The following is a 26,260-nucleotide window of genomic DNA, read 5'->3' on the forward strand; positions in this document are numbered from 1 at the left end:
AGCTAAAATTTGACTGTCTTTTTTTAGGGTGGGCCACGGCTAGACTAGGATGCAGTGAAAGCACAGCCAAGGTTGACAATTTAACATGCTGAATGTCACCTGCAAGAGCCAGAAAATCTGGACTCCGAGCCTCCAAGTACCAAAGGCAACTAAGCACAGCTGGGCACCAGCCATGGGCAAGGTGCTAGGGGAGAGGTGCCACAGGTCCTGCCCCCACTGGGCCTTCTCACACTGGGTGGCAGTATTTTAGCGAAGGCCCCCGGCAATGCCAACCATTTCCTTTCACGGTTAGCCGAATGCCTTGTCTGATCATTAATACAACGGGATGTCTTGAAACCAGGCCTTCTACACATTGTCTTTTCCCACTTAGCCTCAATCCTTGGAGGCCTAGAGCCTAGTGGGGTGGGGAAGATGATGGAGAGATTCCTAAGGAGTTAAAAACACGGAGACCACCTTAGGTCTTTGCGACAGTCAATCTCTCCTGAGAACTAAGGATAGAATGTCAATAAAAATCCTGGCATATATTTAAACACTAAGTGAATATATGACACATTCATTACTGAAAATTTACACAACACAGACAAAAGGAAGAACAGTAGAATTCCCTATAACCCCATTACCCAGAGCTAACCACCAATAAATTTCGTTGTACATCTTCCTGTTGCTTGCCACCTCCTCCTTGTTCAGAATTTATCTTTTAACCTTTCAAAGAAACTTGAATATCATCAACATCACTCAACTCTTCAAGAACCTTGCAAGGAAAGTACTGCCAATGTAATTGGTCCTCTTTAACAAATAAAGAAATCTGAGAGTCCCAGAGGTTCGTTGTTCTGGTTCATGCCGCAGTTTAAGCTTATAAACTACACCTGCGTGCCCTGTGCTTTCCGCAGGGCCTCGTAGCCCAACAGCTTCATCATCGGCAAGTAACAGAACACCCAGAAGACAGACCGCTAGTGAGTTCTGCCTTCATATCAGATGAATTGAAGGAGACCGAAAACTAGAATTGTGCCTGTTTTAAAATTCACCTGCGAGGAGTAGGCATGGCCAAGACTCCAGAGAAGAAGGTCACCATCAGGGTCATGCTCTCAAAATGACATGCCACCACAACTAGCAGTGTCACACTCACCAGTGTGTCTGTGCTGTGCTTAGTGGCTCAGTCGTGTCTGACTCTCTGCGACCCCATGGACTGTAGCCCGCCGGGCTCCTCTGTCCATGGAGATTCTCCAGGCAAGAATACTGGAGTGGGCTGCCGTGACCTCCTCCAGGGGATTTTCCCAACCCAGGGATCGAACCCAGGTCTCCCACATTGCAGGCAGATTCTTTACCAACTGAGCCACCAGAGAAGCCAGTGTGTGTCACAGGCATCAAAAAATGGCAGGATGTGGGCCATGGTGAACAGGCACCCACAGGTAGGCGTGGGGAGTCGGCAGGTCCTCACAGGTGAGGGTGTGGAGAACCTCCCCATCAGCAGTGGACGCTCATCAACGCCCGGGGCAGAATCCTGGCAACACAGGAGCAGCTGGTGGGCGGCTGGGGCAGACGTGTACATGCATGTGATGTCCCTCCTCCCCTCTGAGAACACACACCTGTGGGAAATGGGCTTCTGGGCGGGTGCTGAGGTATGCAGGACGGGAATCATAGGGCCTGGGGGTCTGAAAAGGCTGGATGCCAGGAGCTCTGTCCAAGGAGACTGTTCCTGTCACCCCTCAAGGTGGAAGGGGTGCTGGGTAAAGCAAGTTTCCTGGAGAAACTGCGAGGGGCTGGAAGGAGAAAGGGAGGGAAGGTCTCTGAGGAAACTGGACCTCAGGAGAAGAGAGTCCCTTCCTTAAGCCTCCAAACCAGATTCAGAATCCACATTTGAGGCCAGAGGTTCACAAGGCAGGGAGAAGTGCCAAAGAGAACTGGGTCAAAAACAGGGATATAACAATGTTCTTCAAAAGTGAAACTGTACAGGGGACCTCCCTGGTGACCCAGTGCTTAAAACTCTGCCCTTCCAATGAAGGGGGTGCTGGTTTGCTTCCTGATAGGGGAACTAAGATCCCACACTGCATAGCTAAAAAAATTAAAAAAATAAATAAATAAAACTGTACAAGTCCAACAAATGTAAGAGAACGTGTCCAATCGCATCACTAAATAAACAAAAACAAGACACCTTTTCTTGTCTATGAAATTAGCAATGAGCAAAAATCAGAATGTAAATTTGAACATGCTTTCTAGAAGATAATTTAGTAGCAAGTATCAGTTGTGTTCAAAACACTCATGCCCAGTGACCCAGCAACTCCACTTCAAAAAAACTGTCTCCCAAGGACACAGAGATGTGTTCAAAGATACAGCAAGTTGTTTGTTTATAGTTACTTATTATAATAACCACTACTCTCTCTCCAGGATAGAGACAGAGAGACAGACCAGAGAGAGAGAACACAAACCTCCAAAGCTAAGGACTTGAGGGAAAACTGAGGTTCATCTATGGGAGGGAATAGTGTGCAGCTACTGCAGGCTGTATGCTGACATAATATGATGTCTACAGTCTATCACCATGCAAAGTTTTTAAACTGTATGTGTGGTATTACCATTATCATAATATTACCATATTACCCCCAACCATTAAATAGAATATACAAATATATTCATGGAAAAACAACTGGAAGACCTTATTTCAAAAGGCAAATAGTCCTTATCTCTAAGGAGTAGAAATACATGTGTTTTTGTGTTGGGGGGAGCATATTTGTCTTCCATGTTCTACAGAGAACATGTGCTAGTTTTGCAGTTAGCTGACACTTTTAAAATGAACAGATTACCAACATCTAGGACTTTTCTTAAACAACCAGCAACTAAGGCTGCTGCATCACCTAGATTCTAGGAGTAATTTCTTAACCCTGGTGGGTTTTTTTTTTTTTTTGAGCTTTTCTCCTTCAACGGAGGCACATTTCTTAGTCTTTCCCACATATCTGAGTAGATGGCCCTGAAAGTTAAGAAAATAAAACAACACAGTGGCAAGCGGCACCCTCCAATCATCCCAGCGACAGATGGGCTGGGTGTCTGGGCCAACTGGGGACCTGCCTCCAAACAGTTGCTGTCTACTAAGAGTCACTTTATGTATCTGCAAATCCCCTTACTGCCGTTGAGCCCTCACCTAGACTCTGAGTAAGTCAAGCTGGGGGAAGTCCTCAGAGGACACCACCCCCCATTCTGGGCCCAGAGAGCCACAGAGCCCAAAGACCTGCAATAGGCCTCAGGATACCCACCAGTTCTAATGCTCCCCATGAACCCCCTTCTCTCTTTCAGACACAGTCAAAAACCAGCTCTGGGAGGGAGGGGTGAATGTGGATGTGTCATGAAATAAGTCTTGTTGCATATCTACCTTGATCCTTGACCCCCAAAGGAGCAAAGTGCAAATTGCTATTTATTCAAACTGCCATTTGATTATGTTGAAACCCAGCTGCAGAACCCAGAGAGACCAGTCTTTATGGTGGGTAGGAACTTCCTGTCAAGGACAGTTAATTTTAATTTTTCCACTGAGCTCAACCTCAAAGTGAGGTTGATTGCTACTCGGCAAGATGGACTGCATTAGTGGAGGCTTTAACTGAGCACAGATCTACATCCCAAAAGCATAATGTTTGTTGTATACATACTTTGGGGCGAGGAGAAAAATGAAAAACAGACTTTTCTGAGGAAAAATTGAAAGCATAATGTGTTTCATAGTCAGCATGGCAGCCCCAAAAGCCAGCTGGGGGGCTCAGTGGAACTCCACACCTCCCTATGCCTCTGTCCCCATGGGCTGTTTGCACGTTTCTAAAAGCTCACTGTGGCTCCTCTCAAGACCAACAAAAAGCCCCAGGAAACCAGTGATAGATGCGGGACCCTTGGCATGTGTTTCTGCTGCATGGAGGTGCAGGGTGTTGGTCCATGCTGGCATTCAATATGCTCACTTCTGTCCAGATCCTCTTACCAATGGCCTTGAGATGAGCCCTCAGCTGGAGCACACTGCCACTTTTTGGTCTCTTATTGTTATGGTTCCAGACCTTGTCACCTCTTCCCTAAGCTGCAGAACTGGACTTTGCACTGTTGAGGGAGATGTCATCTCAAATCTCAGATGGGACCCACCCGCCTCAAACACAAAAAGCTCTTTCAAACGCAAAAAGCTCTTCTTAACCCCCAAAGGCACATTCTGACTTGTAAGCACTCCATGGTCAGATCCCACACTCCCTCTCCAGACCTTTCTCTCCTCTCCTCTCACATCTTATGCTCTGCCCAAACCAGTCCCTTCCTTCCTGCCCCTATTTCCAATCCATCAACAAGTCTGCTGTGACTCAGTCCAACCACCTTCCTCCCTTGACCACATGACTGTGACACCTCCAAAAGAGATCCCCACTTCTATTTTTTGCTTCCTTTCAATCCATCTCCATGCATCAGCCAGACCGATCTTTAAAAAGTAAACACCACTCACCCCTTCCTTAAACGCCTCTGTAGCATGTGGCATCCTACCATACCGAGCATAAAATCCAGACTCTCCCCATGACCTCCAGGGTCCATCGTGACCCAGCCCCCGCTTTCGGTTTTCTCTTGTGCCACTACCACCCTCGCGATTACAGCCACGCAAGTCTCCCTTCTGTTCTTGGCACTTGCTGTTGCCTCTGCCTGAAGAAAACACGTTCCTTCCCCCTCTTCCCTTGCCCAGGCCCCTATCACCTGGTTGTCTTAGTTTCAATGCCATCTCCCGGCAGGGACCTTCCCTGACCACCTTACCTAAAGCAGGACCACAGTGATTCTGCACAGCTTACTGCTATCTGAAATGGACCATTCATTTATTTGCTTTCCAGAGGGACCTTGACTACCTGCTCATTGCTGCAGCATCAGTACCCAGGACAGTGCTTGGCACACAGGAGATTCATTTCCTGAACGGCTTTAATTATCTCCAGCCTCCATCCCTTAGGTTGTACTATTTCTTTGGCTTGGCATGTCCTTGCCTCCCTCTTCTCCTCCATCACCAAGTATTGGTTGATACCTACAGTAAGGCAGGCTCAAAACCCTCTTTCCAATAAAGTGTTTCCTAGCCCTTCAAGGAATGATAACTCCTGCTTCCTCTGTCCATGTTCCAAGGCCACCTACTTTAACAAGACTTTACTCTTTGTTCCTGAAAAATCTTGCCTAGAAAGATAAGGCTATAAACGAGAAAATAATCTCACTGTTGGCTTCAGGAACTTCCTAAAATCAGTTCCAACAGGCTGCTTAAACAACTCTCTCAGAACAGTGCTTCGCCCGATGAGGCAATGATTTACTCATCAAAGCAAAGAGTTCGTATAGTGTTCACCAATCTCCTGAACATCATGATCAAGAATTTTGCCATATCCTCACACTCGATGACCCATTCTCAACCATTCATTTGACCCTCACCCTTCAAACCCCAGAAATATCCAAGGGATCAGAGGAGGGGCTGCTTTAAGGGGTCTCCTGAGACTCTGTGGAGGTGGCCCTCTCCCTCGCACTTCTTCAGCTTGGCCTAATGAACTGGTTATCTGATGGCCTCAGAGGAGACCTGGCAGCTGACGGTCCACTCCTGCCACCCCTGGAGTGTCCAGCACCAAGTTCTTCTGTATTTGGTGAATGAAAGAGTGAATGGACAAATGAATAGGTTGCCCACTCTCCAACTTCTCTAAACTGCTGAACCAGAAATATAAAAAAGGCAAAGCGGCCAGGGGGTCAGCAAGAGCAGGGCTTACACAAGGGAAGTCCTTCATTTCAGTGGCCAGGCCTATTTAGAAGCTACAATTGATGGCAAAAACCCGTGGACTGAGCTCGAGTTTTCCCCAGATTTTGGCCAGGGCTCTGCCTACAAGCCTCTCTCTCGCGCACCTAGGACAACCGCGCTGGACCGCTATGGGCTGCAGAAGGCAGGCTTCACCCACGTGCTGAACGCTGCCCACGGCCGCTGGAACGTGGACACGGGGCCCGACTACTACCGCGACATGGCCATCGAGTACCATGGCGTCGAGGCTGATGACCTGCCCAGCTTTGACCTCAGCGTTTTCTTCTACCCAGCTGCCGCTTTCATTGACGCTGCCCTCCGCTATGATCACAGTAAGAGACCTTTGTCCGCCTGAGGTCCCACCCCCGCCCGCGGCCACCTCGAGGCCCCGCCCCCAGTCCACGGCCCCGCCCCTCACCCTGGTGGGAAGAGGCAGAAGAACGCTTAAAGTAAGCTCCCTTCTCAAATTCTGCCCTGCCAGGGTAGCTGGAAATGTCGGATTCCCTGGAGTCTCTAAGCCTCACTGAACGGTGCTGTTGTTGCTGGGGTTCGGCCTCGGTTGCCACTAATGGGAAGTCGGGAGGGCTCAGAGGAGAGGTCTTAGGCCTGAGTCTCTCTTCCCTAAGGCACAGCAGCCATCCTTTGAACGCCAGGGGTGGTTGGGAGCCCTCAAAGCTGGGGTGCTGCCAAGATGCTAACTGTGCCTGGGTCCAAACCAGACTAATAGCCAAGGGCCTCGATGCTAGAAAAACCTTAGGAAGCTAATCTGAGTGGAAGTATAGAGACTTCAAATTCTCCTGCTCTCGAGCCTAGCTCATACCTGCCTCTCCCATCCTCTCACCCCAGTCATATTCAGTCTAGTGAACTGTCCTGTGGAAAGCTGACAACCTCAGAAAGACAAATACCATATATCACTTACATGTGGAATCTAAAATATGACAAAAAATGAACCTATCTACAAAACAGACTCTTGGACATAGAGAACAGACTGATGGTTGCCAAGGGGGAGGGGAGGGGCTTGGTGGAGGGATGGAGTGGGAAGTCGGGATTAGCAGAAGGAAGCTTTTATATACAGAATGGATAAACAACCAGGCCCTACTGTATAGCACAACGAACTATATTCAATATCCTATGAGAAACCATAATGGAAAAGAATATTTAAAAAGACTATATATACATGTATAACTGAATCACTTTGCTGTACAGCAGAAATGAATGCAACACTGTAAATCAACTGTATTTCAATTTTTAAAACTAAAGGATGAGGCTTTCAAGAAAAAAATAAAAAGAAAGCTGACAACTTATTCTTTGTAAGTGCCAAACTATGAGAATCTGAGTTTTACGCTCATAATGTCCAAGTTTTTCAAGGTTAATTAATAACCATCTTTAAAAATCACGGTGCTAGTCCTTGTGCTCCAAATGCAGTTTTAGCTGCCCTAATCCAGGTAAAGGCTGCAAGGCTATTTTCGAGAGAAGGGCACAGTGTAGGTATGTATCCGGGTGAGATAATATTCCATGATGACTGCAGGTTGCATTTCAGTGGCATTCCATAGAGGTCAGAGGGGCTTCAAGTCCTTGACCTGTGCTCTGGCTTCAGCCCCATGTGTCACACACTGAATTATGGAGTCATCACATAATTCAGGATATACAGTTACTAAGTCTTTCTGGCCACAAGTAGTTACAATAAAGAGGCTCACTGACTGACCAACTAGCCTGCTGCAGAAGCTGCAACTTGCAGCTGGGCCAAGGCCACATCTGCTGGAGAGTCTCAGACCTTGTTTTTTATTTTGGTTCAGAAAGCAATGTCAGAGTGAAGGGGAAAAAACAAAACAACACACAGAGCTGCAGTGCTTGTCTTAGGGGATGCCTCATTTCAAAGTCATCCTTTTTATGAGTCTATTTATGGATCATCTTTCTGTGTTAGGCACATTCTGGGTTTCCAAGCAGGATCAAAAAGCAACTGGACTCTGACTCATCACCATAAGGTGAAATTTGCCTTACAGTATTTGAAGTTAACTGAAAACATATTTGACATTAAAAAACAAAAAGATTCAACCACCCGATCCTTCCGATTCTGTTTAATGTGCTCAACTTGCCGTTACTATATCTTCAACCATCCCCTTAATGGAAGGGGCCTGGCTTCGGAGAAGACAGGGCTGCTTTCAAATTCATGCTGCACAACTTACTAACAATGTGATTTCTAAGCCTTGGTTTCTCCATCCGGTGATGAAAATATTTACCTTGAAAGGTTATAATGAGGATCAGCAGTAACCCACAAACAGCACTTAGCCTAGAACCTGGCACACAGCAGGCTCTCAGATGTGTTTGATAAAGAAAGGTCGCGCACTGCGAAGCACATAACCACACCAGCACGTGCATATCATCATAATAAAGTTTCCAATCCCCAAAGGGGTAAAAAAAAAAAAAAGGAAAAAAGACATTCCAACTTTGAACTTCGGTGGCATGATACACGCATAGGACAGCTTGCCCAGTTCCTGACATGCCATTTTAGAGTCCGCCCCCACTCACCGCTCAATTAGGAAAGAATGGGCTGTGGGGTCATATGCTTATGCCTGGGCAGATCTCAGAGCATCGCTGTGGCTTGTGACAGGCAGACGGTGCGGCCAAAAGCATCATGCTAGCCAAGAAAGCATCAAGAGAGAAAAGCATATCCACAGGTCAGAGGACATGCAGGGAGTGTGAGCCTACACCAGCTGGCTGGGGGTGGGGAGCAGGACTGGACAGGACCCTGTTACCAGGTGGGAGGGCTGATTCCTTTCTCTGTGCCCTTTGTATCTGCATATCTAAAGACTTCCTCAAGCTGAGGGCTCAGACACCAACCCTTCAGGACCCAGGCAGATGCCATAAATGAATGCCGCTGGCTGTGCCGGAGGCCACGGGGTGCAGGGAGGGGTTCTTATGGTTAAGCCAAGAGCCCCGTATTCCCTCCACAGGGGACAGCTGCTACTCAGTCCCAGCCAGCGATCATCTTGTGAGAATCAGTGCTGATGTGGTAGATCTGACTTTACAGGAAAAGTTTCCAACCTGGATTTTAACATAAAATTGCTCAAATTTTAAGTGTTGGCAACACGTTGAAAATTTCTTAAAATGCTGCAAAGACCAAACAAAAGAAACCCAATGGCTGTCAGTTTGTACCCTGTGCCCTGAGTAGTCAGAGTAACAAAATAAAATGCTAGTTAGCATCAGCAGAGCCTCCATTAGTGAAGACAGTATGTGCTCGCTTGTATGGCACATGCGCAGGCTGCCTGGATGGGCCTTGTCACACCCTGGAAAACCACAGGATGCTCCTGTAGCATTTAGAGCCAGATGCACTCGTATGTTTCTTATTATACTCTTGCTGTAAGAGGTGTTGACGGACAGTCTGGCCAAAAGGCAAAGAAAGGCGTGTCTTTTTCCGTCTTTCCTGTTCTTCCTTGGCTAGTTCCAGCTTGCTGCATAGTTTCCCACACTGCCCCTCACAGTCAGTCTCTTTTTGAAAAGCAGAAAAGCATCCCTCGTGGTGCTGCGGAGCTGTACTTGTGGTCTGTAGTCAGCCTCACGGGGCCCACCCCATGTCTACCCTACCTTGATCTGACCGTGCTGAAATAACTCACCAAGCAACATCAGTCACTCCTGAAAAATCTTGGGAGATAATTGAGTTCAGTGTCTTGCCCTGAGAGCTAGGGAAACAGAGACCCAGAGAAGTCACATGACACAGTGAGGGTCACAGAGTTAATCAGAGGCCAATGGGCATCCCTTCTGTCACTCAGGCCTCACGGAAGAGTCCTTCGTCCCTATTTTCAGCATCTGGTGACTGCAGTATAAGGAGTCACCAAATATCATGAAAGGTGAGACATTCCAGCTGATTGCAGGATCTAAAACAACTGAATTATCATGCTTCATCAGAAAAAGAAGGACAAAATACTGCCACCGGAGCCCCATTGGGACTGCCTTCTCTGCTCTTGGCATGGCATCCTCAGAGCTAAGTTACTGTGGTTTTCATTTAATGAAATCTTCTGAGAAATCCCAGGGCAGATACCACGAGGTTCTAAAGATCAGATTTGAGTGTCACCACTCTCCTTTCTTTTTCTTAAACCAACAGTCCATAGGCTGCTTTTGAAGCCATCTTAAAATCTATTATGGATAAGGAAGGTATGAATAAATAAATGAAGTCTGCATTTGAGCAGGAGGCTGATTCTCTGGTGCTTCTGACTTTAACCAGACCAAGATTTTCAGGGTGTTTAAGAGTCTCCTAACCCACTGCAGCAAGAACAGGCCTGATGCCTGGCAGTTCTAAAACATGCCACATATCCTTTTTCTGAGGACTTCCATGGGTGCAGACCATTTTGGGAGGAGAACGAACTCTGCCTTTGCAGGTTCCAAGGTAGTTAGTGGGAGACAAAGGGCATACCCCTCAAACCGAGGGAATGGGATGGGATGAGCTGGTGATTAACAGGCTTGGCCTATATGACTGATTTGAGTGACCAAGGCCTACCTTCTGGTCACCAGTAAAAACGTGCCACTAGGTAAACAGTAGAGACGAGACAGCTGAACAGCATCAACAATGCAATGAATACGAACTTGGGCAAACTCTGGGAGATGTTAAGGGGCAGGGAGGCCTGGCATGCTGCAATCCATGGGGTCACAATGAGTCAGACATGACTAGGTGACTGAACAACGAGAGATTCTGGATTTGACTTTTCCTCATAAAACTGTGGGAATTCACCTTTTTCGTAAAAGGTCAAAGGAGGAATGCTTAATTGAAATCATTTCTCAAACATAAATTGTGGCCTATCAGTGGACTGAGAAATCAATTTAGAGGCTGTGACTAGTATTTCCTGAAAATTTCAAAAGATTAGGAAAGAACAGAAGCCATCAGCATGCCTGGCATGTGGCAGAAGTGCTAATTATTTTGTAAAACTCTTGTCTGATATACACATACCTGTGAGGCCCCTTTATAGCCTTTAATGTCTCTAGTGGCAGTGGCCTGGGCTTGAATCAGGTCCTGCCAGCTGTGTGACTAAGACACAGCACTTCTGTGCACTTCAGCTGCCTCCTTTGTAAAACAGGGGCACTGATTCTATCTACCTCATCAGGTTGTTGTGAGGACTGACTAAAATGTGCAAAGTGCTTGGAAGATCCGGGGTGGGCTAAGCCCATGTACGCGTTAGCTGTGAATTTTATGCCAGGGGGCAACGCGATGTAACACAGAAGTAGAAAATCACCGATCTAGAAAATGCCAACCCTGACAATGATCCCTTCCCTCAGGGTCCTAACCCTGGCTGGCATCTACCTCACAGAGAGCCGCCAGCTTTCTCTGGTGTGGGCCATGCTGGGAAAAGGCCAAATGCAGCCTTCCTCCCCTCGTTTCCCCAACTCTCCCGAGAGCAGGTTCTCACCATCCAACATTGGGCCCACAAGGGTGCTGCTTAGCAAGACACAGAACAGAGGGAGCAGTGCCCTGAGACACTGCGGACAGCTCCTCTACCCGAGGAGACCCACCAAGCTCACGAAGCTGACGGCACTAGCACCGCCATCGTAAAAGCAAACTCTTTGGCCCTTCCCCTCCTCCCATTTAACAGACTTCAGGCTCCCTGAAGACTTAATGAACTACAGCTTTCGTCTGTTTCAAGTCTTTAGTCATGACAGAAAGAATTACCCTTTTTGCCAGGAAAGGAAGAAACGCTTTAGTTATCAGCAGAGCTGGCAAGGGGCCAGGCAGCCTCTGGAACGGTCTGTGGGGATTAGAATGCCAGAGGTAGTCATTCCACTCCAGAAGCACAGTCATGCCCCTGGGCAGGGCCAGCGCCCCCAAACCCTACCCAGTGCTGAAGAAGCCAGCGCTGCTCTGGCCCTCTGGCCTTTCTAACCAAGGTGCACAAGGAAAAGGCGGCCACACTTGCAGCTCAGCTACCGGGACTGGAGGCCTGCTTGCTTAGCTTGTGCACACTCTTGGAAATGAATCACGATAAAATTAAGTTCTCTATGAGGCTCCTTCCGAATCAGCACTTTTGTGTGTGTGAGTGTGTGTATTCCATGAGGATGAGAGGGACACAGAGCCGTGTCCCCTCAGAAGTGTTCTTTGCCAAGCTCTTTGTATCTCCTGACGGTGCTCCACAAACCCAGTGACATCTGTGAACATCTTTCTCCTTGGTCATCCTTCCAGGCCTGGGGCCTGAGACTTAGGAACAGCTTTGGGGTCACACAGCTTAAGCTTGGCCCCAGCAAACAGATCCTAGAACCGCAGGAGAGGGCCACCACTGCACTGGGATGGTGGTATGGCTGTGCAGGGGACAGCCAGAGATGCTAATCGCATTGCTTTCTCTGTCGCCAGGGCACAGTAGCAAGGAGCCACCACACAGGAGGGTCTCAAGAACAAATTGCTTTGAACTGTTTCCAGCAGTGGCACCATCTTTCTGGGTGACCTCTGGCAGCCATTTTGCCTCCCTGAGGCTGTTTCCCCATCTGTAAAGCAGGGATGAGAATAATGAAACCTTGAAGGTTGTATTAAGGATGAAATGAGATAAAGCATGTTGATGCGCTCTGTGGGCTCTACTCTAGAGCACTGCCAAACGGAGGCCTGAAGGATGGAACGCTGCTTCTCATGGTGGCTTCTCATCAGGCCCAGCTGTTGCCATTGATGGTGACCAAAGGGAGCTTTTTTCTAGTGGAAATTCTTCTAGATCTCCAGTTTTCAAATTTTACAGTCTCAGATCTCTTCCACACTCCTAAAAATTACTGAAGGCCTCAAAGAGCTGTCATTTATGTAGGTTAGATCTATCAATCTTTATTAGAAATAAAAACTGAAAATTTTGAGAATATTCGTTAAAAAATAATAAAGTAAACCAACTGCATAAAACAATTTTTTAATGAAAAGATTACATTTTCCAAAATAAAGTTAGGGAGACTTGTGGGATTATTTTACATTTTTGCAGATCTTTTTGATGTCAGACTTGAGAGAATCCAAGTGGGTTCTTATATCTGCTTCTGCACACAATCTGTTGTGATACAGTGTCTTGATGGAAGTATATGAAGAAAACCCAGCCTCACTGAGATATGTAGTTGGAGAAAGAAGGGATACCTTAATAGCCTTTTCAGAAAACTGTGGATTTTCTTCTTTGATATTACACCAAAACTTGACAAATGATAGCTTCTTAAAAGGCGAGTTGTGATCTGGGATTTGAAACCATATCTATAAATGTCATACTCTGTTACATGAGAATCCATTGGTCTGTCTTGAACTCTGAATGAATTTTTTTACCCATCATGATTCTGTAATCTCTCATTGGTCCCACAGAAAGTCTTGTTCACTGAGTTAGGCAGATCTTTGAAATGTTGACATTTTTCATTGTACATTGTCAAAAGACACATTTGTTAATATCACTGCTGATCTTAACAGAAAAATCCTAAGAGTATTGTGAAACTGTCAATCTCACAGTGGTAGATACAAGTGTTCCCCAAATTCTACTTTTTGCTTGAAAGCTTGCTTTTTATCACTGGCAACAGATACTGTCAATTGTTTTTTTTTGATGTGACAGGCTCACTTCGTTCACTTCTGATAAAAAGTCTGCCAAACGCCCAAGTTTGAATTACCATAGTTTTTCTGTCATTCATTCTTTTAAGTAAAAATGGTATTTCATCAAACACCATAAGCTGAATTAGCAAAATTCAGCTTGCAACTCAATCTCTCATAAGCTTTTCCTTGCGATAACAACTGTACTTTGGTTTGCAGCCTAAGTGCTTTATATGTATATCCCATTTCATCACACAGAATATTAAGAAGTGTAACCAAGGGCTGAAATTTGATAAAATTAATTTTTACTGCTTCATCAAGGATATTCTTAAGGGAAGTTGGCTTGTTTTTCCCCCACGAGTGCCTGGTGGTGAACACAACGATTACTAGTCTAGTTCGGTGCCTCTGCCGTGATTCACACTAAGGGACCAGCAATTCCTCCTCCCTGCCTTTGCACCATCATTGCAAAAGTCAAAGCAGTGAATGGGGCAAATATCACTATAGTACTATTGTGAAAATAGTGTTAACTCTATAGATCTCCGCAGAGTATCCTAGGAACCCCCAGGGTCTTAAATCATGCTTAAAGAACCACTGATCTAGATGACGAGTTCATCATCTAGACTGTAAGAATAGTCATCCTGTGGTTGTACTACATGACACGGTAAAATTATTTTTGAAAAATCTTATCTTGTGAATTTTACTGACTTGATTTTGCTCACAGCTGACCTGAGGTTGTGGCCTCTTTCGACAGTTGAGGAAGCTGAGGCTCCACAGGCTGAGTGGCTAACCCCAAATCCAGGTAGTTAGGAGCAGAACTGAGTCTGGAACCCAGGCCTGCAGGAGAATAGGCTAGGGTTCTGTAGGCAGACTGGGTCATGTGGATGCTCACAGATACCATGGCAAGCAGACCATGCCCTCTGTCTCGTAGGACTGTGGGTAACTTTCTCCTTACTGAGGTTAAGTGCATCAGGACTGCAAATGGTGCAGAAAGCCTGACTTTCTCCACAATCCACCTGCAGTCATGGAAGGGATGGAGTGCATCTGCTTAAAGTGGATTATGGTTCATCCATACAGAGGAACTCTGTGCAGCCACAAGAAAAAATAACAAAGAGAGAACTCTTCAGAGGCTGATATACAAAGATCTCCAAGACACACTGTTAAATGGAAGAAGCAAGGTACGGAAAAGTGTGTAAAACTGGCTACCTTCTGGGCAAGGAAAGACGAGAAAAAAGTATGTTTTTGCTATGTATAGGCACAGATACTTCTCCATAAGAAGTGGTAATACATGTCACTTTGGGGAACTGAGGAGCTGGGTGGGAGGGAGACTTTTCAATGGGCACCGTATTATACATTTTGAAATCTGAACTCTACTGGCTGCCCTATTCAAAATAAGCACTAAGAAAATATATTATAAACATGAAGAAATTTCAAGTGAGCACTAAAAAAAAAAAATCATAAAATTTTTACTCCTGCACGCTGATGGAGCTTTCACTTGGAGGCGCTTTGGCAGGTAGGAAGCATCAACTTCAACCCCTCCTCCTCCTCACCGAGGCAACGATAACATCTGTGGGCCTTTGATTTGCGCCAAGCAGTATACCAAGTGCTTTAAGCAAATGCCTTTACAAGGACACTAATGAAGATACTGATGGTATTCCCACTCTACAAATGGGGAAGCTGGGGCTCCCAGACACTCAGTAAGTTGCCCAGGGTCCTACAATATGGGAGAGGGATCAGGATTTGAGCGGGTTCCACCTGAGCCCCACACGTACGCTCCAACCTCCAGGCCACCCTGCCTCTCCAATGTGGGTCTTTCTTCTCCCCTCTCCATTTCAGATAAGATCCTGGTTCACTGCGTCATGGGCCGCAGCCGGTCGGCGACTCTGGTCCTGGCCTACCTGATGATCCACAGGAACATGACCCTGGTGGACGCCATCCAACAAGTGGCCAAGAACCGCTGCGTCCTACCCAACCGGGGCTTTCTGAAGCAGCTCCGGGAACTGGACAGGCAGCTGGTGCAGCAGAGGCGACAGGCCCAGCAGGGTAAGGACGCCGAGAAGTGTGAGCAGGAGCCGTAGGGCCCCCTCGCGGGGCCAGCTGGACGTTTGGGAACGGAGAGGGAAGGCTGGAAACAGCTTTGCCTCGTGACTTCTTTTGTCGCAGAGAAGGGACATGAAACCAAAGCTTGACTCCTTCCAAACAATCCTAAACTTCCCGGGGGCTGGTGAACAGGGGGGCATTCACAGTGGGCTCCGGGACGAGCCCGGCGCCTGGCTTCACTGCAAAATGGCGCGGACCGGCTTCCCGGCACAATTGGTTACAGGTGAGCGCGCAGGCGCCGTTCTTGTTTTCTTTTTTTTGTAAGATGGAAGCAGAGAAGAGTACTTAAAAATCTGTTGACATTGTGCTGTGATTAAACATTTGGCTTTGTCTGAAAGTCACATTCTTAAAAATATAATTTTAAAATATAACTTTATTTTCTAACCACAGAAAAAGTGCCTGGGAGAGCTGTGTTAAACGGTCTGCTCCTGGGGTGGGGAGGTGCGGGCGACAGGGATTTCCCTAACGGCCGCTGCTGCGTCTTCTTTTCGATAGACTCCACATGCTCAGGTCACCATCCGGAGACGCTGCTCTCTGCAAGTTGTAGACAGCAATTTATCTGGGAGGGGTGGGGAGTGGGGGTCCTGAGACCCTGCACAGAGGACCCCTCTTGGCTTCCCCGCCTTCCTCAGGGAGCCAGGGCAGTTCAGAAAGTTTGTCAGTCGTGTCGGACTCTTTGTGACCCCATGGACTGTAGCCCGCCAGGCTCCTCTGTCCATGGAATTCTCCAGGCAAGAATGCTGGAGTGGGTTGCCATTCTCTTGTCCAGGGGATCTTACCGACCCAGGGATCGAACCTGGTTCTCCTGCATTTCAGGCAGATTCTTTTATCGACTGAGCCACCAGGGAAACCAATAATTTTGAAAAGAGACTTTGGGGGACTGGAAATCTTTCATTTTGATTCTAGTCCAAGCAACACGAGCTTGTTTTCAGTCCCCGTATAAAATATTCACAACTGTGTTTGCCCTGGAATGTGCGAACCAGGCAGCCTTGTGAGCCTGCTCCCCACCCCCATGCCCCACTAATCCAATCACCACGATCACGATTCCATTCTTGAGGAGAAAGCAGCAGCAGGAACAAAGCTGGGGGAGATGTCTTCTAGAACTAGAAACTGGATACCAGACAGAACCCAGAGAATGATGCTGATGCCAGTAGTCAAAGAACAGAAAACCTGAAATGATAATGGCCTACGGGGAAAACAGGAAAATGAACCCACTGGGAGCTCAGCAGCTTTGTAAAGCCACCCGAGGGTCACCCCGTGACTTTAGGGGTGCTGCCCTGCTTTTGTGAGCCCTCGTAGGGCTCCCTGGGATTGCCCGTGATCTGCTCTGGGGTCACCTTGGCCCATAATGGATCCTCATAATGACTCAGATTTGGGTGAGGGAAGCCCTATACACAGGCTCTTGGAAAAGAGGTGTGGACCAAAAGGGATTCCAGTGGCCCCTACTTAAACTTTCCCATTACAAGATCACAATAGCTCTTCTACATTCAGTTCTTATCTCCTAGGTCTGACCATTTCTGGTCCAGGAAGAAATATTTCCATTTTAATGAGATGTTACTTTTATACACCATCGTGAAGTATTTATGAAGCCGTATGTGGGAAGGATAGGTCCATTGGCTGCTGGTGTCCCTCAGAGGGTTCTTGTGGTGTTTTCTCTCCACCTTCCCACATGTTCCCACCTTTGTGGGGCTATGAGTCCTGTCGAGCAAAGCAGAAGTAGATCACTTTGAAGTTAAAGTCTGGCCTCTTTAAGATAGGAGCCAGGGGTAGAGGAAAGGAAGAACAGAAGTTTTTGCAAAAGCGTTTAAATTCTTCAGAAATGATATATTCATTTGGTCAACAAGTATTTGAGAACCTACCGCATGCTAAAAGTTGGGTTAGGAGGCCAGTGCAGAAATGTCTGCTGTAACGACATGGGATGAGGGAAGCAGGTACTGAGGGAGAGATGCAGTGGGGATGAGGCAGGGGAAAACCCGCTTTAGACCTGAGAAGATGGGGTGAGACTTCAAGGAGAGCACTTTCCAAATGAGGACGGAACATTCTAGGCTGAGGAACAGCACAGGTGAAGTGGCACTGAGGTGGCAAAGAAGTATGTTTCTACCCAGTGGGAGTGTGTTTCAGTAACTGCCCATCAGTGAAGCTGGGGCTTGTGGGTGAGACAGGAGATGGATACAGAACAGTAGAGACACTGTATTTTATTCCAAGTGCACAGAATAACCACAATCAGTTTTTAAGCAGGGGAATGGTTTGATCTATGTTTTAAGAAGATCACTCTGGAAAGAAAAAAAATCACCCTGGCTGAAATATAGAGAATCCATTGTAGGGAGGTGAGGCAACCAGTAAGAGGGTGTTGAACTGTTGACAGGAAAGAGGAAGATGGTCTGGACTAAGATAGCACCAGGCGACTAGCATTCAAGATTATTTTAGAATTATCCTGGAGAACAGACAAAGCCTGCTTTAAGGGACAGGACTGGAAAGTAGTGATTTGGTTTCTTGGTGGTGCCTTAATACTGAGATGGGGTTGACCAGGGCAGAAATGGGGGAAGGAGGGGCTAGAGATCACCAGTTACATCATGTCTAAGACATACAAAAGATGACCCATGATTTCACCTTCAATCTACAGAGAGAGCTCAGAGGAAGATCCACTGTTAGCAATATAATCCTGGGTGCTATCTGCATAGAGGTGGTGTTTGAAGTCATTGTACTGGGTGAGATAATGAGAGAAAACAGAGGAAGCCCTAGTGCCTGAATGCCTGGGTGTTGGAGGAGGGAGAATAGGGAAGATGGAGAAGGGAGAAAACCAGGAGTGCACTGCAAAGAAACTGAAGCTCCTGCTTCATAATGTAACTACTTGTACTGTAAACCAGTATTGCTTGTAACAACAAAGTAACCTATATTTGTATACCACCCAACAGTTTTAAAAGCATTACGTATGAGTTAGCTAAGCCTTTAAATCAGAGAGCTGACAAGTTATGGCCTTCTCTCAGAGTAAAGTGTTCTAGAAAAAGAGACTATGATTTGGAGAGAATCAAATTCGTTTCTGCTCACAGATTTCAGTTCAGTGTGTTTGGACAATTAGTTAGCTTGTTTGCCCCATTTCCTGCAAAGGATGGATATTTGTGACTTTTTTTCTTGTGATATTGTGAGTCATTTTTTCTAAAATGGAATGTTGGCAAGGAAAGCCAATGCCTTCACACCTGGGTAGGCACCACCTGCGCCAGTAAAAAGGCCAGGCTGGCAACTGACAATCACTTGTTAAAAAATTCTTCTAAATGAAAGAACACATTACTGGGTCTAGAAGGTATGGCCTGTTCATGGGTCTCAACCTAATAATGACTCTGTTTCTCCTGATGAATCCAAGTTCCTGTTTTCTGGGCTCCCTGGTGTCACATTTAAGGCTGAGCTGATTTCTCTAAGTGAGAGTAGGCAAGTGCAGAGCAGGCTCAGATCAGCAGCTTCTCTCCCACCAACCCTTTCCATCTGTGATGAATGTTAGGACTTGGGGCCCGCAGAGGGGCTCCCACTCCTGGCTGTGCTGCAGTCCCTGGGGAGCCTGTAGGACACCAGGAGTCCCCAGTACCGTTCTTAAATTCTGGTGCGGCAGGTCTGAGGCAGTGACTGGGACTTCTCCTCAAGCTCCCTGGAGGACTGTGAGGCAGGCAGAGTGTGGTAAGCCCAGGCGCCACACAAACCATAGGGTGCGGTTACAAGCCATTGCAATATGTGGAACAGAGGACAATCTCAGTCCCCAAAGAACCTTATTTAACACAAGAGAAGAGACTAAATATGAGATGGTTTCCAGGTGGGGCCTGTGGAAGGTTCTGCAGAGTTCCGCGTCAGCTGGTTAGCAAATCCCCCCAAGCCCTCTACCCCTCCTAGGGGCAGACTCTTGCCTGAGGTGTGGATCCACCAGGTTGCTAAGATCCTCGGCAGCTCTAGAACCGATGCCAACAGTTGATTCCAACAACAGCACACCATCACTTCCTGCTCTGAAGGAGGAGGAGAAGTTTCCTTTCCTACCAGAAAAGCACCTTAAACGTTCTCTTCTCCCCTTGGTGACAACAGCCTTTGCAGAAGTGTCTTCTTGGAAGCCCTCCCTCCAGCTACTACAGATGTTCCCCCACTTGCTATACAGTTTTGGGGAGGAGGAATCAAAAGATAAAATCTTGACACTAAGCCCAGACTGCTTCATAACTGTGGGAGAAAAATGGTAAGGGTGAGTGAGTGCACGAGGCAAAGCCCTTCATCGGGGCCCGCGACCCCGGGCTGTGTGCACTGTCCTCCTTCCCACACGGGGGTCGAGTCAAGCATTCGTTTCTAGGCTTGTCACTTAATCACCAAATGTTTTAACAGTCAGACAGGGCTTTCTCTGAATGCCATGTTTGTGAACAATGACGTTTTCCCCCCTAAACTTTAGATTCTAAAAATAACATCCAATCACTCATTCATGACAGAGCAAAACTTGCATGCTTATTCAAGAAAATGATATTTCAAACATTCAAGTCCAAATTGGGTGCTTTTGTTGTTGTTGTTATTACTGTTTATAAAAATGAAGTTTGCTACCAATGGACTAGGCCCTAAGGGGATTTTATACAGACTGTACAAACGAGGCAGCTGGATATTTGGGCAGCATCCCTTTGCAAATGAAGATCAAAGTCAAAAAGAAAAAAACAAATTCACTTTATTTTAAAGACAATGATTGGCATACAGAAGGTATGCACTAGCATAAAATAAACTTTCATGAAAAGCATTAAAATCCATTATAAATTAATTTATTAAATAGGTATTTGGTATATGTGATGGTTTTATTAGATATTACTCTTATTTATTGCCAACCCCTCCCACAAAGTCAAAACAAATCAGAAAATCTCTTAACTCCGATTTACACTAAATAATTTATTTTCCCAAAATGTGAATGTGATCTGAGATGTGACACATGATATACAGTTCAATTGGTCATTCTCTATCAATCATAATATGACAGGACACAAGAGGCTAAAAATGGCTCATCATAATTTATTTTATGTTAAAATGTACAGCTTTTTTTGTTTTGTTTTTGTTTTTTTTTTTTGAAGTGACCGACTAAAAAGAGAACAGATAAATACAAGAGTGTCGCTGGCTCCTATTTTATACAAGGATTACGCCTCTCCTGCTTGGCCCTTACAGTCACCCTGTACAGGTACAAAGGCTACAAAAAAGGAAGCGATATAAACAGACACAAATAACTTTTTTTTGCTTTTTTTACATGCGATTTGTAAGCTTAGTTTGAGCTATTCACAAGCTACTTCTCTATTTTTCCTTAAAAAATAACTCCAATATTTTATAAAGATAGAAAAATCTACAGATGGAATGAAAATGTAAAGTTAGAGGCATTTCCATAAAATAGCAACTTTACACCAAATTCACTATTTTTTTAAATCCTGCCAAGTATTTGGACATATATGAAATGTTTCAAAACTTGACAGATAAACACTGAGATATGCTTCATTCAATAAACAGAAGTCTGCATTTATAAAACAGAAAGCTGCCTTTTTTTCCCCAAAGAAATCTGTCACCAAAATGGAAAAGGGTCTCAACTTTACACCAAACATTTAGCAATAAAACCCTTTTGACTAACCAAATGGGAATAGCTTTTATAGCTCTTTACAGTTTTATAATTAACAAAAATATATTTTTTTTTTTAAACCCTCAAATTAGGGCACCCTAATCAAGGCAAAAAACTTAAGAAATGGCTTACTGTTAGCACAACACTCGTACAGTACTACCAAATGCACTGTCACTAACAAAGACATTAGCGGCATGCTGAAGTGTCACCTCAACGAAATATACAAGAACTGAAAACGGTCAAGGCATTTACATGGAGTGGACAGGGGAGAAAAAAAAACGCTCTAGGTTCAGTATTAAAACAGATAATTTGGGGTGGGGCGGGGCTTGATATCCACATTGTTTAATGGAAGCAGTCACAGCGAGTGGCTGCCTCCATATGTAGTCCAAAGAGAGGCCTTCCTTTGCAGAGAATTTCATATAAAAGTAACAGAAACAAAGGTACCAAAAAAGAAAAAGGAAAAAAAAAAAGATAAAAAGAAAAACAACTTTATAAGGCTTTCTGCTGCATACAGCTTTTTTTTTTTTTTTTAATAATAAATGGTGCCAACAAATGTTTTTGCATTCACACCAATTGCTGGTTTTGAAATCGTACTCTTAGAAGGTATTTGTGCAGATCAATCCGAGAGATGCCCAGGGGTTTTGTGACAGCCCATGTTGCCTACCGTCTCATGTAGGACCCATTGAGAGACTGTTTGGACATGCCTGTGTTCATGTAGCCATGGTGTCCGGGGGCCGTGTACATCATGTTACTGTGGGGCGGGGTCTGCATTGGCTGCTGGGCATATGGCTGGGTCCCCATCATGCCCATCTGCATCTGCATAGGGTACTGGGGCGTCTGATTCATGTAGCCATGATTGCTGTGGTAGCCACTATTCATCATCGGCTGGGACATGCTGTACCCGTTCATGGCATTGAGGGTGTTCATGTTCATGTTCACAGAGTTGACATTGTAGGCTGGGGATGGCATCAGGTTCACACTCATGTTCATGCCCCTCTGCATCGTTAAAGTCCGTGCAGGACCTTGCATGGCTACAGTCTGGGAGCGCCCATAGATTTGCGACTGATGGGTGGCAGCGGCTGGTGACAGAGATGCCGATTTGGTTCTCATGGAGACGTGGCCCTTGCTGGCAATCTGGGTTTGCAGTCTTTGGCTGTGGGAGATGCCAATATTTGATGCAGCCATGTTCCGTTGCAACAGAGGTGGTGGCAGATTCATTGGAGGAGGAGTCAGGTTGGGGGGTGGGGTCATGGTAGCTTGTGCTTGGGGTCCCCCAGGGACGGAGTGTGGAGACTGAGAAAGCTGAACAAGCCCTGTGTTACTTAATGGTGTGGACAAAGAGGCACTGTTTGCATAGGAAGTTACAGCAGCGGAATGGCTGTAAGGCAATGAATGATCAATAAGTGTATTAGTTAACTGCTGTAGTTTGGCAAGGCTGAAGGTGGCTGACGGCTGTGGGTAATGCCCAGCCCCAAAATCACTCTGACCCATCCGTTCATATAAGCCAAGGTTGGCATTGCCAGTCTCGGGGATCTCAGCCAGCTGCATGGGCGGCGTGAAGTTAGCGGCCATGCTGCACTGTGCCAGCTGCTGGCTGCTGCTTGGGGGCCTCTCCACCACACAGCCTTGAGGAGACTTGACGCTGCAGGTCGGGGGGGAGCTGATGCTGCTCTGCTGCAGCATGCTGCAGCTCCCGCTGATGTTGGACATCTGCTGGGTGACAGCACAGCTGCTCTGTGTCAGACTGCTGGAGGTGAGGTTGCTGTAGGAGCAGCTGTTCTGTGAAGAGCCATTTCCACAAATGCTGCCACCCATGGTAGAATCATAGCTGCTCGGGTTTTCGTAGTTCTCGGTTGTGCTCTCAATACTGCCCAGGTCACTAAACCCGCTGTCCACAACTTGCTGCGAATGATCCGAAACGGACGGGACGTCCATCATTGGACTGGTTTCCATGTTCTGCAGAGACGGCACTGAGATGGCACTTTGATCTGGGCTGATTTGGGCATAGCTGTTTTCCAGGGCAGGGACGCTTGGGCTACTGACAGAACGTACTGACTGGCCAGGGTGGGAATGGACGGATGAAACTGGGCTGCTGTGGTCTGACTGCTGGCAGTCATCTAGAGTGGCGGAGATCTGCGGGCTTTGGTCTGCGTGGGTGTAGTTCTGTAGGCTTCTACAGGCCTCTTGAGTCTCGGCGCAATCCTGAAAGGTGTCATCCTGTTCACTGTTCTCCTGGGTCAAGGACTGAACCGCCTGGACGGTCTCAGAGTCTATTTCCAAGGTGGCTGTGTTTCCCTCTTTGAACTCAGAATCTACTTCTTCACTGTTCTTTTGGTCCTGCTTCTGTGCCTGCTCTCCTGGGGGTTCCTCATCAGACTCAGGGGCAGTTTCAGTGGCTCCAGCAAGCTCCTTAGGTTCACTATTACACGAAGCTGGGAGGTCAACACCACAGTCCATTAGGACCTCTGGGTTTGAATGACTAGGCTGGACACTAAGGTCTAAAAAAGCCTCCTGGTTTTCCAGTACTTCTTTGAAGGCTTCTCTTGGGTGTTCTTCCTTCTCCACTTCAGCAGACTCCATGTGACTGTCATCCTCATCATCGGCATCATGCCCCTCGTTGTGAGATGGCTCTTCCTCCTCTTCCTCCTCCTCTTCATGATCATCCAAACGCACAGGGTCTTCTTTGTCCATGCAGACTTCTGGCTCCTCTTTTTCCTGACTCTTGGCACCACTGGGGTCTTTTTCTACATTTCCTTCCTCTTCCTCTTCTTCTTCCTCCTCCTCTTCCTCCTCAGGTTTGAGTACATCGTCTTCAGGTTTTCCAGCCGGTGATTTATTTGGACTTACAGGTGCACACGTCTCCTCCCTTCCGTTTTCGTCCCGAGGCAGCAGGGGTTCCACGGCTTCCTTGAGCCCCTCCTCAGTCCTGGTGGAAGAGGGGCTGGGTTTGTCTGCTGGAGTCTCCTTCTGTTCTTCTACTGTTACCTGGTCATCAGGCTCCATGGGTGTTTCTGGCGGGGTGTACAAGTTCAGTTTAAATCCAGTCTTCCTCTCTTTGCTTGGCCTCCACTTAGACAGACCACGCTTTGTTCCTTTTGGCCACTGTTTGCACTTCAGAGGTTCGGGATTGTCTCTACTGGCTTCTTTCAAGTTATTTGCACCATCATCCATATTGTCTTAGCGAGGAGACAGAAAGGGGGAGGAAGGAGAATAAAATCTTAGAAAGCATCACCATAAACAATTTGAATTCATTCTTCTAAATAATTTATCAAATACTGATTTTCGATTTAGCACTTTAAGCTTTGATGCTAAAGATATAATAAAACCTGATACAGAATAATATTGTGGTTAAAAAAAAAAACAACTGAGGGAATAACCTAGGTCTGGAAAATAATTCATGCTGCACACACCGTACACCTACCCACCCCCCCGACATAACCCATTCTTTACAGAAGGTTGTGCTTTTTTATAGGAAGCACATGAATAATAATGTGCTTATATTATTATATAAGCAACTATAATAAGTTTATTTCAGTTTAACAAACAAAATATTCTCTAACACAAAAGCCTGGAATTCCACAATGTGAAAAGAATCATTTTGAATATTTGCAAATTAGGAAATGCAGGTGAAAGAGGTTAAAGTTAGCTCATATCCCAATCACCACTAAACTGGAGAAAGGAATAGAAGCCTAGCTCCCATATTTATCCTGAGAAAGTGAACTTCTGCTTGTGGACATTTACTGGTTTGAAATGATCTCAGATGAAATTATTTTCTTTGATTTGAATATTCTCTCTGGCATAAAAATAAACTATGTACCTCTGAAACAAATGAATAACTAAATAACCAAAACATAAACACATTTCTAATCTACTCCAGGATCATTTCTGCCTGACACACACTATAATGTAATTACCGTGAAATTATTGAACATTTAAAATACAAGTATTCTTTTTATCACTAATTCTATCCACACTGCATTTTGGATCCATGTGCAAATGTGTATGGTTTGAATATTAAATAAGAAACAAACCATAACTGTCAGGTTCATTTTAGCTCAGCTAATCTTATTTTTACTGTTAGTTGTATGTATGTATGAATATAAATATATTTCTATAAAATAAATATATATATATATTTATATAAACATAAGCAAGCAAACAAGTAAATATATGAATAAATACAAACATAAAACACACAAGTCTTAATATCTTTATAAAATTAATGATCATATCGATCTCCTGCATGCATGCTCAGCTGCTTCAGTCGTGTCTGACTCTTCGTGACCCCTTAGACTGTAGCCCACCAGGCTCCTCTGTCCATGGGACTCTCCAGACGAGAATACTGGAGTGGGCTGCCATGGCCCCCTCCAGGGGATCTTCCCAACCCAGGGATCGAACCCGTGTCTCTTACACCCCCTGCACTGGCAGGCAGGTTCTTTACCACTAGCACTACATGGGAAGCCCCACTGATCTCCTGGAGGGTTCACTTTAAAGAAGCAGCTTCATAAAGAGAAACAGTCTTATTAGAAACACTGTTTTGGAGAATAAAACAAGATCTAATTAATAACCAGTGAGGAACAGAGATCCCTTTTGCCAGAATGGAGTGGTTTCTAATCCAATCAGCGCAGAGCAGGGTAAACACTGAGCTCACCTATTAATAAAAGGATTACACGTAAACTTACCTGTCTGTATTACATTCAAGCTGGCTAACTGAAAAGACGTGTACTATAGACTGATCCTTCAGAAGTGCAAAGTACAATACCCAGTTAACAGACCTCTCATGATGTTCAAATGGCTTCACTTCTATTTGCACAAACAGGGAACAGGCACACCAGTGACTCTGGACTCCAATTCTCACTCCACATGCTACTAGATCTACTAGCCTTTTTAGGAAAACTCTGCTAATCAGAAGATGAAATTTCTAATAACTATTTTTTAAGAAAGAAGATCCTGAAAGGAATCAGGTATAATACAGCCACTTGGAATTTGTTAAGGCAAGTGGCACAAAGGAGAGAATGAAGGCAGTGATGATTCATGTATAGACTCCTGAGAACACAGCTAAAAAGTGGAATAAGGTTCAAATTCCATGCTAAAAAATGACTAATGAACAGGCTCGGTTCCTCCATACCCAGAGTGAGATGTCATTGCCTCCGCAAAACAGGTATGTAGCAATAGCATTGTTGTTAATTCAGAAAGTCAAGGAGCTGCCTGCTCATGTTCTTAAAATTGTGGCTTTTCAAAGGCAAGAGTGATAACCTGTGGTTTCCAGGAAAGTGAGATGGCCTGTTCTCTAGACTAA

General features: G+C 45.7%; 2 protein-coding genes across 8 annotated transcripts in view; one reads left to right on the forward strand and one right to left on the reverse strand.

Annotated features, from left to right (window-relative positions):
• Window positions 1-26,260, forward strand: part of DUSP29 (dual specificity phosphatase 29) — a 43,579-nt gene that overhangs the window by 16,349 nt on the left and 970 nt on the right. For 2 of the 3 annotated variants that reach the window (XM_070364763.1, XM_070364764.1), the window contains 2 exons: window positions 5,858-6,078; window positions 15,093-15,751. In XM_070364763.1, the coding sequence (XP_070220864.1) occupies window positions 5,858-6,078; window positions 15,093-15,334 (463 nt within the window). In that variant the 3' untranslated portion in view covers window positions 15,335-15,751. Of the gene's footprint in view, window positions 1-5,857; window positions 6,079-15,092; window positions 15,752-26,260 lie in introns of those variants that run through there. The other variant, XM_070364765.1, reaches the window with a different exon arrangement.
• The window catches only part of KAT6B (lysine acetyltransferase 6B), a 180,657-nt gene continuing 175,843 nt past the window's right edge, over window positions 21,447-26,260 (reverse strand). For all 5 annotated transcript variants that reach the window (XM_070364760.1, XM_070364759.1, XM_070364758.1 and 2 more), the window contains exon 18: window positions 21,447-24,137. In XM_070364760.1, coding sequence (XP_070220861.1) covers window positions 21,622-24,137 — 2,516 coding nt within the window. In that variant the 3' untranslated portion in view covers window positions 21,447-21,621. The remainder of the gene's footprint in view (window positions 24,138-26,260) is intronic.

The sequence above is a fragment of the Bos mutus genome, chromosome 28 (genome assembly GCF_027580195.1).
Source record: "Bos mutus isolate GX-2022 chromosome 28, NWIPB_WYAK_1.1, whole genome shotgun sequence".
In the NCBI taxonomy this organism is placed as follows: domain Eukaryota; kingdom Metazoa; phylum Chordata; class Mammalia; order Artiodactyla; family Bovidae; genus Bos; species Bos mutus.